General features: G+C 36.1%; 1 protein-coding gene across 8 annotated transcripts in view; it reads right to left on the bottom strand.

Annotated features, from left to right (window-relative positions):
* The window catches only part of PAN3 (poly(A) specific ribonuclease subunit PAN3), a 130,608-nt gene that overhangs the window by 14,582 nt on the left and 100,141 nt on the right, over positions 1–15,885 (bottom strand). For 5 of the 8 annotated variants that reach the window (XM_031016894.2, XM_031016896.2, XM_006746192.3 and 2 more), the window contains 6 exons: positions 11,255–11,416; positions 10,906–11,022; positions 10,718–10,819; positions 6,748–6,913; positions 5,354–5,444; positions 764–903 (listed from right to left, as the gene is read on the bottom strand). In XM_031016894.2, the coding sequence (XP_030872754.1) occupies positions 764–903; positions 5,354–5,444; positions 6,748–6,913; positions 10,718–10,819; positions 10,906–11,022; positions 11,255–11,416 (778 nt within the window). The remainder of the gene's footprint in view (positions 1–763; positions 904–5,353; positions 5,445–6,747; positions 6,914–10,717; positions 10,820–10,905; positions 11,023–11,254; positions 11,417–15,885) is intronic. The other 3 variants (XM_031016895.2, XM_081814779.1, XM_031016898.2) reach the window with 2 other exon arrangements.

The following is a 15,885-nucleotide window of genomic DNA, read 5'->3' as shown; positions in this document are numbered from 1 at the left end:
ACAGAAAAATCGGAAGGAACAGCTGAAAACTAAGACACTGAAAAGGATCAATATGCTCCAACTGCTTCTAGAACAGAACAGGAAAAATGTCAAGAGATAGCCTAGCATCTGTTCTCTAGAATAACTTAGAATAAGAATTATGGTTGTCTACCCTCTGGAATTCCCCAATGTGAGATGTATCTTAGGGAAAAGTCCTTCTCTGGTGACAGTACTCCACAGTGGGTTTCTCCTAACTCAAATACATTTCAAGCCTATACTCAAGGATTTCTTGAGAGTCTGCAGATATTGGAGTAGAAGCAAAGGGACCTTGATGAACATGCTTTCTGGGATGGATGTTTTGGCCACAGAGTCTGTAACTGGATTGCGTCTGAGGTTTATTTATGACAGCTTTCAGAGAGCTACCTATCACGCTCTAGAGCAGCACCATCTAACAGAACTTTCTGAGATTATGGGATATATTAGCCAGAAGCCACATGTGGCTTTCGAGCTCTTGAAATGCAGCTAGTGCAACTGAAGAACTAATTTATTTTATTTTGTTTTATTTTAAACTTAAAAGGTTTATGTAGCTAGTGGATACCAATGCAACGAATTTATTCAAAGAAATATAAACGTAACAAAAAAGAAATTCAAAGTTGTTTAACTGCGTTCTGCCTGATTTTTAATAGTAAGAACTAAAACAGAATCACTATTAAAAGGCCTTTATGAAAAAGCTGTCTCATCTCATATGATCATCACATACAGTTAATCGTATAGTAAAACTTACAAAATCAGATTCTTCAGGTCAGAGGAGTAGTTGATTGTCACCAGTTCCATGGCTTTCTGTAAATTCTCTCGCTGAATTCCTGCCAAAGAGTTGCAAGCCAAAGCCAACACAACTTTTCCTAATGATATCAGATCTGCTTGCTGACATGAAAGAATAAATATAACTTTTAATTTTTTTTTATAAGGTACAAATGTAATAGACCGACACTACGGCCAGCAGCCTTACAAAAAAAGCTGTAGGACTCCCAGCACAGGGTTCTCAAATACTGGTGCTCAGAGTCACCTGGGAGCTGGAAGATGATTTCTGAACCTCTCCACCAGAGATGCTCATTCAGTAGGTCTGGGTGAGCAGGCCCAACCTTTTTAAAGCACCCAGATAATTCTGATGAATGTAGCCCCAAGAAACATAACTCTGAGCAATTCACACGCCAACTACAGAATTGCTGCTTTAAAATTAAAAAAAAAATTTATACAGAGCTGACATTCTCATTATTACAAGAAATTTAAGGCTGGTTACTATATACTCGCTTTACTATGATCGTTACAATTTATAATATGCCCCCTTTCCACTTTCCATTATACCCAATATACAGAGGGAGTTTGAAGAATTATTTGAAGAAAAGTTATTCCATTATTCCAAACACAACATAACCATTACCTGATTTCAGAGTACGTTTTTTAGAACATCGAAAATGCTGCAAACCCCAATGACATCCTGTCTACTCTTGTTTCCAACTAGACAATGTTTCCTCACATTAAAACAGATCTCTGAGAGTTCTGATACCACCTGGTTGTCTGTCTGTCTATCTATCTATCTATCTATCTATCTATCTATCTATCTATCTATCTATCTTTTAACATTTACCACTCTGAGGCTTTCCTTCTAAAAGGATTTTCAAAAGACAGCTAGCTGAACTGAGGTAAGTTCTCTATTACCTATTATAACTCTAGGAAACAGTGGCCCTTCTTGGCAGGTAACTATTAATAATTATATGCCTAGGAGAATGGAATGGCTCAGAGTTAAATACAATCATCTGAAGTAATTTCGACAGAAAACTTCTGTAGATCTTCAAGATCTGAGATCTGATCTGAACTACTGGATACATTTACTGAACACTGGTTTAGTATAAAGAGTTTTCAAATCTAGCTATACATTAAAATCACCTGAGGAACTTAAAAAAAAATCACCCTGTGACCATCCCTTTTACCCCAATTCTGGTGTTACCAGCCTGGGGTAAGAACTAGGTATTAGTATTTTTCAAAGTTTCCACAAGAGTTCTGGTATGTAGCCAGGGTTGAGAACCACTGGTTTCACGGAATATTTATAAGTGGTATAGTTACAAAATAGGTGAATATTTGAAGGCAGTCACTAATGAAACTTTAGCACTACACAGCTATCCTTAATTTTACCCAAATAATAGAGTATAAAGATGTCAAACTCCATTACTAAAATAACATCTAAAAAAATCCAAATTCAAAAATCCATCCAAAACGAGCATTTGTGAATCTGACACTTTGAACATGAGATCCTATAACCAGTGGAAAAACAGATTAAAAAAACAACTTTGAATCTATCAGAGTAGGAGATGCCAAGGATTCATGTCAAAGAACTTTTTACAACTTCATTTGTGGCACAGAGTTAGGAGCCCAGAAAGGCAGGAGGGGAGGTGGCATGGGAGGGAGCACTGTTACTGTTGTCATCATCTGTTCTGTGGAGGACACTGCCATGAATGAACTCAAAAAGGACTCCCCTCAATCATTCTCAAGGTCAAGTAAAATATTCCAAGTTACAGTAATGAAACCATAAAAATGTGGGTCAAGAGAAATCAGTACATGGAAATGCTAAATGTGAATTTCTGTATTTCAATCCCATATCCTCAGCAAAGCAACCTGAAGGTTGCTATTAGTTATCAAGTATTTGAGCAGCATGTACCAACACACAGCCTCTCCCAACCCTTAAAACAACAGAATTTTCAGTTTAGCTCCACCCTGAATTGATGCTATAACTAAACCTCCCACCTAGAACATTCCAGTATTCCCTATTATGAGAGAGGAAAACAAAAGTCCAAGATAGCTGAAGGACTGCATGGGTTTTTTAAATAAGAACATTTAATTGTGAGTACATCCCACCACCTTTCTAAAGCTGACTCAAGGTGGGAATACCCACTTTTAGAAATAAAGTATACATGTCACATAATCCAGATTAAATTAGAAATGATTTTAACTAAGAGGTTAATGAAGTCCTGCTTAATTAAGAGAGTTTAACATCATAAAAGCTCAGTAACTCTCCTTTCCTTATTTGCCAGCTAAATAATTTTCCATTTGTTATTTTGCTTCTTACCTCCATCTGGTTTTTCCCCCCATTTGTTGAATTCTGGAGGTTTTCCCCCCACTCATTTTCAGTTTCTTCCTGATTCTTGATTTCTTGATTTTTCTCTGATTCTATCTATGGCTCTACTTATGTCCACTTTACTGAAAGTCAGTCTCTATTCACGTGTCTGAAACAGACTATGAAAAATAGACTACAAGAAACAATGCACTCCTTTCTCATGTACCCTCTTCTCTGTAAAATCACAATCCCCCATTGGGACTATCTTTAATTCTCTCCTTTACCTTACTATAAGCTATATGAAAAATCTTCAACACATACATCACCCGCCCCCCAAAAAATAAAGGAAAAAAAAAAGAAAACCTGAGATATCTTTTACTGCTGGAAAATAAAGGGAAGGTGATGACTGGTTGAAAGCAGCCTGAGTTTATGAATGAAGGCAGTTCCTAACTTACCAATCAATCATCCCAAATGCTTACTTAAGAGTTGTTTGTTTGGAACTCTAGGATTACTTTTTCTTAAAAGGAGTTGTTTTTCAAGGTAACTACACAACCACTACCATAACTGAAATAATGTATATCCACAAAGAAAAAGGGAAGATAATACTGCTATTAAACTCAGAGAAAACCAAAATCAAACTAGCCTTATACTAGTAATTTTTTTTTTTTTCAGAGAACTCTATTCAGAATACAGAAGAATGAGAGCGTAGGCTGTACTTGTAAAAAAACAGAACTGTAAGGTGTTTCATTTTTTAATGTGGACATGAGGTTTCCAGATACTTGCAATAGAGCTAGGTGGCACTGGTTCTAAATAATGTCTAATTTCTCCTCAAAAATTTAGTATTATTTTCCTGGATACATGAAGATCACTAGTATTGCAGTCAATAATCAGTCACTTTTAGAAGCACAGAGGTTAGGAAGAAAAATCTCCAGAGCTAATTAGTTAGGCACTAGATATAAGAAGGTAAGAAGGAAAGTCACTAAGAACAACTACCCTAGATAAGAAAGAGGGGGCAAATCCCCTTAGGCAGAAGAAAGCTGCTGGGGGGGGGGGGGCGTGTAGTCAAATTCTGTGTGGTGCCCACTAGATGGTGCTACCAACCAGGACAGCTTGGCTGCTGCTGAGTTTGGCTGGGCAGGAGCAGAGGGGAAGGAAGATGTGAAAAGTCTGCATACAACTCAATGTGATGAGTGGCTCTAAGTCTTGGGGACTGTATTGTCCCTGGTTCTGCAGCAAAAGAGGTTTATACATGAATAGGATTACTAGGCACTACTTAGACGCTACTTCTCATTCTGTCTTTTCCTTTTTGTTCGAAATTTTGGCTTATAATATAAAGCAAACTAAAATCTTCTTTCAAAGATTTAAACAAAGGAAGTGGAAATGAGAAGGGCAATGAAAAGGTAAAGTGTTTTTCTCCATGTAATTAAGAGATTCTGCCTTACATTAAACCTCTATCAGTTAATAAATGTTCAGAAGCACCAAAAATTTCTTACACAAAAAGAATTAACATTGTCTTAAAACAGCACCTGCATGTCCTCCAAAAAATGTGAAGTACTGCAATAATGAATTTGAAATAATTACTTTACAGAGCCACGTTACTTGCACAGAATCATCAAGGCAAAAGCAACTACACTTAACGTTCCCTGCAGAGACAGGATCTTATTCTCCTATACCTTACATTAATCAAGAAGTATGAAATAAACAGCTAAAAACATAAGAGGGCCTAAATCTACACTATTATTATGACTAGACTAGAATCAAATTCTGATTAGATACAAGAAGTGAGTATGCAAAAGAAAAAATTATTTAGAAAATGGCAATACAACAATTTTCCTTCAAAAATACTTCTAAAATTTTTGGATTGGTAGTGGGACAATATCTAAAAGTAAAAATAACAGCTATGATTAACACATTAAAGAACTGAAAAAAAGGAAAATGGCATTTAATATCATTTATTCAACTAATTAATCTGTTTTAATCTATGTTGAGTACAAATTTCCTCATCACATAAATACATTTTCATTTGAACAGTTTGTCTTTGACACTGTCATTAACTTTCTCTATTCCCACTTGTAAGGGCTCTACACTACATACACCACAGTGATTAAGAATACATGTTCAAAGCTGGCATAGAGACACCCCCAGAATAAACTGAAATCTAGACTTAAAACCCCCAAAACACTTTAAAATAAATAAAATTTGTCTTAAAAGAAAATCAAGCCTTAAGTTATTAAGGAAGTATCCATGTTCATTCTTACTCACCTGGTATTGAGCCATTAATGCCAATGGATTATTATTCTGACTGTTATCAAATGTTAAAACATCAAAAACTCCAACACAATTTACTCGCAACCTTTAAAGACCAGAGAATTTAAAGAAAATTATTAAAATGAGATTTTTTTAAAAATTTAACATTTCCTATATTATTAGGAAGGATCTCAGAATATTATCTAGTCTAACCTCCCCATGTAACCTCTATCAAACACCATTTTAGAGATGAGTTGGAAATTAAGGCTCATAAATACTAAGTGATAGGCCTATAAGGTTATAGAAGCCAGAAACTGATAAAGCCAGGACTATAACTCACATCTTTTTTTTTAAAGATTTTATTTATTTATTTGACACAGAGAGAGACCGCGAGAGAGGGAGCACAAGCAGGGGGAGTGGGAGAGGGAGAAGCAGGCCTCCCGCCGAGCAGGGAGCCCGATGCGGCACTCGATCCCAGGACCCTGGGATCATGACCTGAGCTAAAGGCAGACGCTTAACGACTGAGCCACCCAGGCGCCCCTATAACTCACATCTTTGACTACCATGCCAGTGGTCTTTTCATCACAGCAAGCTGCTTCTTTATTAGTTATTCATGTAAGAGAACTAATTAGCTTTCTAACATTTGCTGAAGATGTATTAGGCACCATTCACATGTATTAATCATTCAATCCTCTCAATAATCTTATGAGACAGGTATCTTATAAATGTGGGACAGATAATAATAGTAGCTGTCTTACAAGGTTGTTGCATACACAGAAGTTACAGAACTTGCTCAGGATCATATAAATAGCAACTAACAAACTTAGGATATGATGAACCCAGATAACCAGGTAAGTACCAGATCTTGAGCTCTTTATGCTATGCTGTCCAAGATAACTCTCCAAATTACAGCAATTCAAATAAAGCTCTGGTGAAGTCAAGGGCTGTTACTTAACTTTGTATCAGTGGTTCTCAAAGCATGGGACCCAGTGAGCAGGAACAGCATCACCTAAGAACTTGTTGGAAATGTAAATTCTCAGGCCTACTGAATGAGAAGTCTGGGGTGGAGGCCAGTAAAGTGTGCTTATTAATGAGCCCTCCAGGTAATTCTATTTCATGCTCTAATCGGAGAACCACGGTTATACATAGAAAACTATATTGATATTATGTCTATATCCCCCCAACCCTAACTATCTCCCAAACCCTTACAAGATTCTTGGTTAATAACAAGGCATTTTTTTAAGAATTCAACATTTTTTTTTAAACTTACAAATGAACTCAAAGTCATAGCAGTTGTTCTGGATGGAATATATGAAAAGGTAGAATTACAACAAATCATCATGTTTTGTTTACTAAACTGTCATAGGTTAGATGCTCAACAAAGAAGCCAAAACTCAAAATGCTAGTACCTTGTTTTGCCAGTTATCAGAATCTTTGTTGGGTCCATAACTCGACATGCCAAACCTGCTGTGTGAATGGTACGCAATGCGGAACTCAGTTGGACAATATATGCCCAAATAAGAGACTCTGGCAATAATCCTGCATGCTGTCTGGGCAATGGTCCATCGTGTTGACCTAAAAGCAAAAAGGACATCTTTTAAATAACCAACTAAAAGACTAAAACATTCAAACCAAAATTAACAAAAAAAAATTCATGTATCATGGCAAAATCTGTCAATTTATTTATTTATTTGAGAGAGAGAGAGCACAGAAGGAGAGTGAGAGGGAGAAGCAGGCTTCCCACTGAGCAGGGAGCCCTATGTGGGGCTCCATCCCAGGTCCCCAGGATCATGACCTGAGCTGAAGGCAGACGCTTAACCAACTGAGCTACTCAGGTGCCCCGCAACTTGTCAACTTTCATATATATATATGTATATATATATATATATAGACAGATACAGATATGGTGTTTTTATATGTAAGGTTTATCATATGTATATAATGTTTTATGTGTATATATATATATATATATAAGGTTTAGTCTATTAGTAAGAAATTAGAGACAAACCCCAATTTCCTATTTATGAGATTATACCTTTATACTGTTAGCAGCAGAAGAGTTCTCACTGAAGCGCTCTTTTCTGTGAGCATTGTAATTACTGAACAATAAACAAAATTATTTAAAGAATTTATATTTAACTGTGAACCAAATAAATGTAAATGTAAATTCTGAATAAAAACAGCAAAGGTGAAGATTATTATTTTACTTAAAATAATCCTAGCCTAGGGCACCTGGGTGGCTCAGTCATTATGCGTCTGCCTTCACCTCAGGTCATAATCCCAGTGTCCTGGGATTGAGCCCTACATCGAGGTCCCTGCTCCGCGGGAAGCCTGCTTCTCCCTCTCCCACTCCCCCGCTTGTGTTCCCTCTCTCGCTCTCTCTCTGTCAAATAAATAAATAAAATCTTTAAAAAACAATAGTAATAATCCTAGCCTATATTATTGTTCAGGCAGGTGAGAACTGTTCATTCGGTGGCTTGAAAGAAAAATAAAAGTCTCTACCATCATTTATGCTGAATATTTTCTTATTCTCCATAAACTGCCCAGCCTCCTCTCTTACAGCCATGTCAGTTAGACAGGATGGTATCCAACTCATAAAAATATAAATGTAAAGCACTGAATATCACTTATGTCTAATAATGAAACAAAAATAATCCGACCTACCATGAGAGTAATCATTTTGATTCTATCAGCTTTTTTTTGAGAGAGAGATAGAGAGGGAGAGAGCGAGAACAGGCACACAAGCAGGGGTGGGAAGGAGTTGGGGAGGAGGGGCAGAGAGGGGGAAAGAGAGAATCTTAATCAGGCTCCATGCCCAGCACAGAGCCCGATGAGGGGCTCAGTTTCATGACTCTGAGATCATGACTTGAGCCAAAATCAAGAGTTGGGTGCTTAACTGAGCCACCCAGGTGCCCCTCAACTCTTAAGTACTTCTTGATACTATTTCCTGGGTCACTGTTAATCCTTAAATCAGTGGAAAAGGAGCCACATAAATTTAATGCAGATTTTTAAATTATTTCAGGGAATATGACATTATAAATTCAAGTGTTCTTATGATCGTAAACAAATTTTTTTGTGAATTAGGTATAAAAGCAACACAGTTAAATGGTTAATTGCAGAGATAATAAAGAGCAAATTTGTGGCTTGGGATAACATTTCCAAGAAAAAGCAAATACAAAATTCAAAAACTGCTTTCCCTCCATTTGGACAGACTGAAAATAATACAATCTGGAAAACAGTGTTAAATAACTCAAAAAGTGGCTGTAGTGATAAATGCCAAGACATCATCCAAGAGGACTATGAAGAGTTTAAATAAAACTATTTAATAAATGTGGTAATAAGGAAAAAGAGCATTTATAGCAAACACAGTGCTTGCTTATTACTCTGTGCCAGATTCTGTCTTAACCTTTATATTGTTAACAGCAGCAGAGGTTACTTAACCCACTTTGTCTCATTTGAAACCTCTCATAACCCCTATAATACAGTATAGTATGATTATTATTCCCATTTTCCTAATTAGTATATTTCTTATAATGTACAATCTTTTACTTTGTACCAAGTTAAATTAAATAGTATAAGAAAACATTAGACTTCCATCTATGTCTCTCCAAAAGTTTATACACACACTTTTTTTCTTCTTTTAATATTCACAATAGGAAAACTGACAATTGCCTTATATTAGAAGTTACTACAAATTAAAGTATATACAGTATGTCCAGGGAAACTACTACTGTTCAAATGATATTTTCAAATACCAGAAAAAGGAATGATTCCTGTGAAAATGTATATATCAAATAATCAGTCAACACCAAAAATAAAGATTAAAAAACAAACTAGAAAGGAGTGCTATAATCAGTGGTTCTCAACAAGGGTTAATCCTGCTCCCCAGGTAACATTTGGCAATGTATGGAGATATTTTTGGTGTCGCTACTGGAGAAGGGGCTTGCTACTGGCGTCTAGAGGGTGGAGGCCAGGGACGCTGCTTAACATCCTGGAATGCACAGGACAGCCCCCACAAAATCATTCTCCAGCCCTAAATGTCAACAGTGCTGAGGTTGAGAAACCCAGCTATAAATTAAAGCCAACAGTCATCTCACAGGTGTTACTACTAAAATAAACTTGAACAACTACAGCTATATTCATCTATAGGAAAAGTTACACCACATCCCCTTCAACAAAATTATGTATGTGTCTACAGATGACATGGCAAAAGGAAAAAAAATGACCACACCATATGACCAGATTTTTAACGTGAAACAGCCATGTAACCACAGCTTTCTTCTTCCAACTGTCAGAAAGCAAAGTAAACAGAAATAATATATTTTTATCCACAATTAAAGGAGTCACAATCCAAAAGATACTATAATGTGGACTCACATCTTTCTTCCTCAATTTCTCCCAGTATGTATTCAAGAAAATCTTTAAGAGATTAAAAACCACAGTAGAAAATACAATGGTTTGTCAACTTCAGTAATAAACATTTTTTAAAAAGAATTCAATGCTTCTTTCCTGTCCCCAAGCAAGAAAATGATACATACATTTTTCTTCCCCAAATACATAAGTTAATTAAAAGACATCTCAAAATGGGCCTACTTTTACTCTGAAGCTATTTTACCCTTTAATAAACATTTATTAATTAACCATAATTACAATATTTTTGGTTCTTTGCAGTATTTGAACTATAAATATTGGAAAGGGGCAAAAAAAGAAAATATTCCCTGCTTAAGTAAATGCTACCCGAGAAATTATTTTGAAGACTAATTCCTTAAGTAACATGGAGTCCTACCTTTTAAAACAAAGCATTTGTTTAGGGAAATCATTTCATAAATGATATACAGTCACACTGGACCAAGAGTCATTAAATTATATTCAGAAAATATAAAACTTAGGGGGAAAATACTTACAATAAATGAAAGATGCAATGACACAAAATGATAAAAGGAAATGACGTGACAGGAACCCAAAAAACAAAACAAAACAAAAAACCAAGACTGGAAAGAAATATAGGAAGAGATGATAATGGTTGTGCTTTGGGCAGTGAAGCTACAGGCATCATTTTCCAAACCGTCTTTCTTCAGAAAGCATTGTATTTTTAAAAGAAAAAAAATGTTTAAGAAGAAAAAACTTTTATCATATTCTCAGTTATTTAGACTTCAGATACCTCCATGAGTCTTTCCCACCCCATCTTCATCTCAGTCTATACACACAATACACTATTTCCCAGCTGGTTACGGATTGACTTCAGTTCTTTGAGACATTTCTTTTTAAAATGCACTATGATTACAGGGACAAATTTACATGCATTTTAAAATACAGAACTACTCTTCCACAGAGCAAAAGCAGTTGTCAAAATATAGTGTGCTTGCATCTTTTTCTTACCCCACTTTCTCTTTGTGAAATAGGCATCAGCATTAGGGTCATTAAAGTGTCTGCTCATCATAGTCTCTCCTCCAGCATGGAAATCATATGCAAACACAAGAGCTTAAAATAAAACACAAACACTCATTACTGCAATCTGGCTTCAAATAATGAAGCCCATAAGCAGAAAGACAGTACAAATTACTCACAAGGCTCTGCAAATGCTTTAGTGGTAAATACTTCACGCAAGGTTACAATATTTGAGTGCTGAATTTTTTTCCACATATCGACCAACACCATGCACTTTGTGTTAACAAGACGAAAACCTGAAAAAGAAAACCTTTTGAACTAAACTGTAAATGACATCTCCCCTTTATTCCATCAGAAATGTGAAGAAAAAGCCGTGTTACATATCATTTATGAGCTACTAATTTTCAAATGAAATAAATTTATTATCCTTTAAACTTTCGTTTTAAGTAAATAAATATATGCAGGAATATTTCAGAAATCTTAGCCTCAATAACATGCTTCAAAAAGAGGATAATTTATCTTCCTTACCATGTATCCTCCGAAGGCAATACGGCAGATCATCTTTGCTATTAACAGCTTTGTAGCAAGATGTAATGTATCCAAAATTACTTGATTTCTGTATCCGGTTGGGTGGTGGCAGTGGTTCTAGAGGGAATAGGCTATGGTAGCTGTCAACTTCTGTAGGGACTGCTAGAGTAATTCATAGGAAGACAACTTTAACTTCCTGATATTCACCAATCTCTCAGAGTAATAAAGAAACCCAATCTACCATAAACCACCATTATCAAAACATACTTTTGAATTCTGGAAGTGTCAACATTCATAACAATTCTATAAAACAAATTGGCTTCACTACCAATTAAAATAGGCATTATAAAACAATGAAAGAACAACCAGATTTCATACACTCGAAAACATTTATCTCTAATAGCACAATACAACTCTGTTTCTCAGCTATTAGAAACAATTTATGCTATCACTTAGAGATGTTAAACATTTCTAATTCTGGGGCACCTGGGTGGCTCAGTCGGTTAAGTGTCTGCCTTCAGCTCAGGTCATGATCCTGGGGTTCTGGGATCAAGCCCCGCATCGGACTCCCTGCACAGCGAAGAGTCTGCTTCTCCCTCTTCATGTGCTGCTCCCCCTGCTTGTTCTCCCCCCACCCCGTGTCAAATAAATAAATATTTAAAAAAATAAATAAATAAAAAACATTTCTGATTCTGACGTTCAATAAAAATCAAGATAGATTTTGCTTCTTTAAATGTTTTAGTTTACACAAAATATATTTAGACAGTAGTGTTAAGCATATGAATTCTTGCTTTTTAAAGTGTAAAGAAATTCAAAACAAGTAACATTAAATTGACGAGTGTGTATGCATAATATGTTCATTGTGTATATGTTTGTGTAAATACAGCAATCTATCAAAACTTTCAACCATGGGGTAGAATAGCACAATTTTAATCCCCCACAAAATATAAGAAAGAAAATGAAAACAACTTTACCATCATGCTTTTTCCATGTTCCTCAAAGTAAGAAAAATTATGTTTAAGAATAACTGGGATAATGCATTGGAATTTGCTCATGATACTCTGGTTAGGTATTAAAAAAACTATTTATCTTGAACCCCAATTTGTTGTTTCTTATAAAGACTAAATTTATTCAGTGGCTGGCTTCTCTATAGAGTATAGGCAATTTCTTTTCCCTTCTTTATTGCTATTTTCTATTAACAAACATGTATTGGTTTTACAATCCAAAATGACAAGAGTTTTTTAATGCTTCACGTACAATCAAATTACATTTTCCAATTGGACAGCTTCCATTCTGTTAAATATCTTGAATGACTTAGGAATGTTCACAATATTTCAAATGAAAAGCAAGTTAAGTGAACATGAAGAATATGCACAGAAAATCATCTAAGGAATAAAGCAAAAACTTTAACAATTATAATCTCTGAGTGGGATGACTTTTATTCTCTTTATACTACTAGTCCATATTTGCCAAACTTGCTACAATAAATATGTTTAACACTGTTTTTATTTTTTATTTTTATTTTTTATTAGAGAGAGAGAGAGAGAACGTGCTCATGCAAGCAGGGAGGGGGAGGGAGGGCCAAGGGAGAGGGAGAGAATCTTAAGCAGGCTCCACACTGAATGCAGAGCCCAAAAACAGGCTTGATCTCACAACCCTGAAATCATGACCTGAGATGAAATCAAGAGTCAGACACTTAGCCAACTGAGCCACACGGCGCCCCTGTTTAACACTATTTTTAAAACACAACAATAAATCTCCTTTAAAAAACTCATAGACAAAAACAACTAATAATTTTTGACTTACGACTGTTAAGAAATACATGTGAAACCCTATTAAGAAAACTATCATTCCAGAAGACAGGTTCAAAATGACCCCTCTTAGCCTTTGCTAAGGCTAATTTAGCCTTTGCTAAATTCTTACATTCACTATCTCTTAATTTTGAAACCATATGAGACAGAACTATTTCACAAGTAAGGAAAATAAGGATCACACATCTAGAGAGTGAGTTGGGATGCAAACTCAGGACTATGATTCTATAGTCTTATGCTCTTAACCTGCAGACGGCACTTTGGCCATAGTGCAAAACAAACACTGATTCAATCTAACTTTCAAAACAAGGTCAAGTGGCACGTTCTTCTGAAATAAAGCAGTATAAGGGAGGTAGACACACAGGGAATATAGTTGTAACTTCTGCCCATTTATCATTTTAATGATCACTGTAATTTCCACATACAGATGATGAATAAATTTTGTTTCCTGGTTATTTCATGAGGAGCATCTAATAAAGAGGAAGTCATTAATTTCAAAATAGTAAAAATGTCCTGAGTGCCTACTATGTATTAGTGAACCCATATTAATGAAATATGCGTTCTTATCAAGATGCTTAGAAAAAAAACGACAGAGATTTATATAAAACATAATACAGTACAAGGAAAATAGCTATGAAACAAGTACAACTCACCACAGCACTGGTCCTTAAACTTTAGCACCCCTCAGAATCACAGAGGCTTGTTAATTCACAGTTTGCTGGGCCCCATGCCCAGTGTTTATTTAGTAGGTCTAAAGTAGGGCCTGAGAATTTGCAATTCTAACAAGTTTTCAGGTGATAATGAAAAGACACTGCTGGGTCAAGGACCACATTTTGAGAACCACTACACATGGAAACAGAAGGGAGAAGTGAGCCATTCCCAAGGATACTAGGAAAGATCTAACAGAAGATTTGGTACGTATACTACAAACTGAAGGATGAGACTGCTTTCAGTGAGCTAAAACGAGTTGAAAAGAGTGCTTTGCTTGATGGCAAGGGAATAAAGAGAATCACCACCACCATGCCTAAATGTGTACACTGTGTTCAGGAACTGTGAAATCTCATGTGGTGGGAGAACAGGGTATACCACCACAGAGGAGGTGCAAAGTGGAGAAAAAGCTGAGAGAGTTATGTTGGGATTGGATCAGAGGGAAATTTAAATGCTATACTAAGGACCTGAAACTCACTATGCCAAGCAGTGGTACTCATAGCATCAATGTGACAGAGAGAGTCAATGACGCACAAAATCAACTAAAAATCTTACACTCTTAACTCCTTTATCCCTATTTGTACTTTGAAACAAGACATGCTGAATTCTCTACATTACAGGAAAACAAAACAAAACAAAACAAAAACTGTGGATCAGTAGAAAACTAGGCACTATCCAAAGGATATCCTTCCAGTGTCTGATTCTGATGCTATGAGAGATATTTTACACCCCTGTAAACTATACGTAGCTAACTGTTAGCACTGAAAAATAACTCCTGTCCTCCATGAAAAAGCCAGTTTGCACATTCAATATTCCTGCTCTATAATAGGTCTTATAAACGACTCCTCATGACTTAAATAAAATCTTCAAAATACTTATTTTTATGTCTGTACATTACGATTTCACCCTGCTTCAAAGAGTCACCTTCTAACTCTATTATTTCTCACTCCACCCTGAAATAATCATATGTAGTCTAATATTAACCTTAAAAACCAAATGTTTCCACTGACAGGACTATTCATTGTTGTTCTGCTCTTTCTTTGTTCCTAGTTCAATTGAACAGATGCACAAAATTAAGTATGAATAAAGGGAAGTGCCTTTATGAATAAAAGGGGATGCCTAAATCACCGTTAAGTATCAAAAATCAAAGTAAAGAAAATCAACTTGGAAGACTATGGACAAAGCTGTACTCTTTAGTTCAAAGTTTTAGTCTGGGGTCCAATTCCACCAAATAATATTAAATATAATGATAAAAAAAGAAAATGTCAGTGTCTTTGCTCTATCCAACCCTACTTCCCCTCAAAGAACATACAATGATAGGCTGGATCTAAGATACTGAATATCTGAGACTCACTATGGTTTCTCAACCTCAGCACTATGGACATATCAGACTGGATCACTCTTGTTGTTGTGGACTGTTTTATGTATTGCAGGGTGTTAAGCAACCCACTAGTAGCCAGTAGCACTCCACTGCCAGATGTGACAACCAAAACTGTTCCAGACATTGCCAAATGAAGGGGGAAAATCATTCCTGGTGGAGAACCCCTGATCTACAGGAAATCAATTTTGATTTCAAAGTTGAGAAGTACTAATCTGGTAGGAGTATAAAGCACGGAATAGAAAAAGGAGAGAGAAAAAAACAGCAAGACCAAACATTAATGAGCCAACATGAGATGAAGATTAATAGTAAACATAAGACGTGAAAAAGAGCAGTTAGAGCAGTGACAGGAAAAAAAAAGCATTTATTAAAATTTGTTGAACATGCATCATCATTAGCCATCAGGGAAATTCAAATCAAAACCACACTGAGATACCACCTTACACCAGTTAGAATGGCAAAAATTGACAAGGCAAGAAACAACAAATGTTGGAGAGGTTGTGGCGAAAGGGGAACGCTCTTACACTGCTGGTGGGAATGCGAGTTGGTACAGCCACTTTGGAGAACAGTGTGGAGGTGCCTCAGAAAATTTAGAGCTACCCTATGACCCAGCAATTGCACTACTGGGTATTTACCCCAAAGACACAGATGTAGTGAAAAGAAGGGCCATATGCACCCCGGTGTTCATAGCAGCAATGTCCGCAATAGCCAAACTGTGGAAAGAGCCGAGATGC

The sequence above is a fragment of the Leptonychotes weddellii genome, chromosome 3, assembly GCF_054177405.1.
Source record: "Leptonychotes weddellii isolate Sample4059 chromosome 3, ASM5417740v2, whole genome shotgun sequence".
Taxonomy (NCBI): domain Eukaryota; kingdom Metazoa; phylum Chordata; class Mammalia; order Carnivora; family Phocidae; genus Leptonychotes; species Leptonychotes weddellii.
The sequence above is the reverse complement of the archived record's forward strand: the minus strand, read 5'-3'. Positions and strand labels throughout refer to the sequence as shown.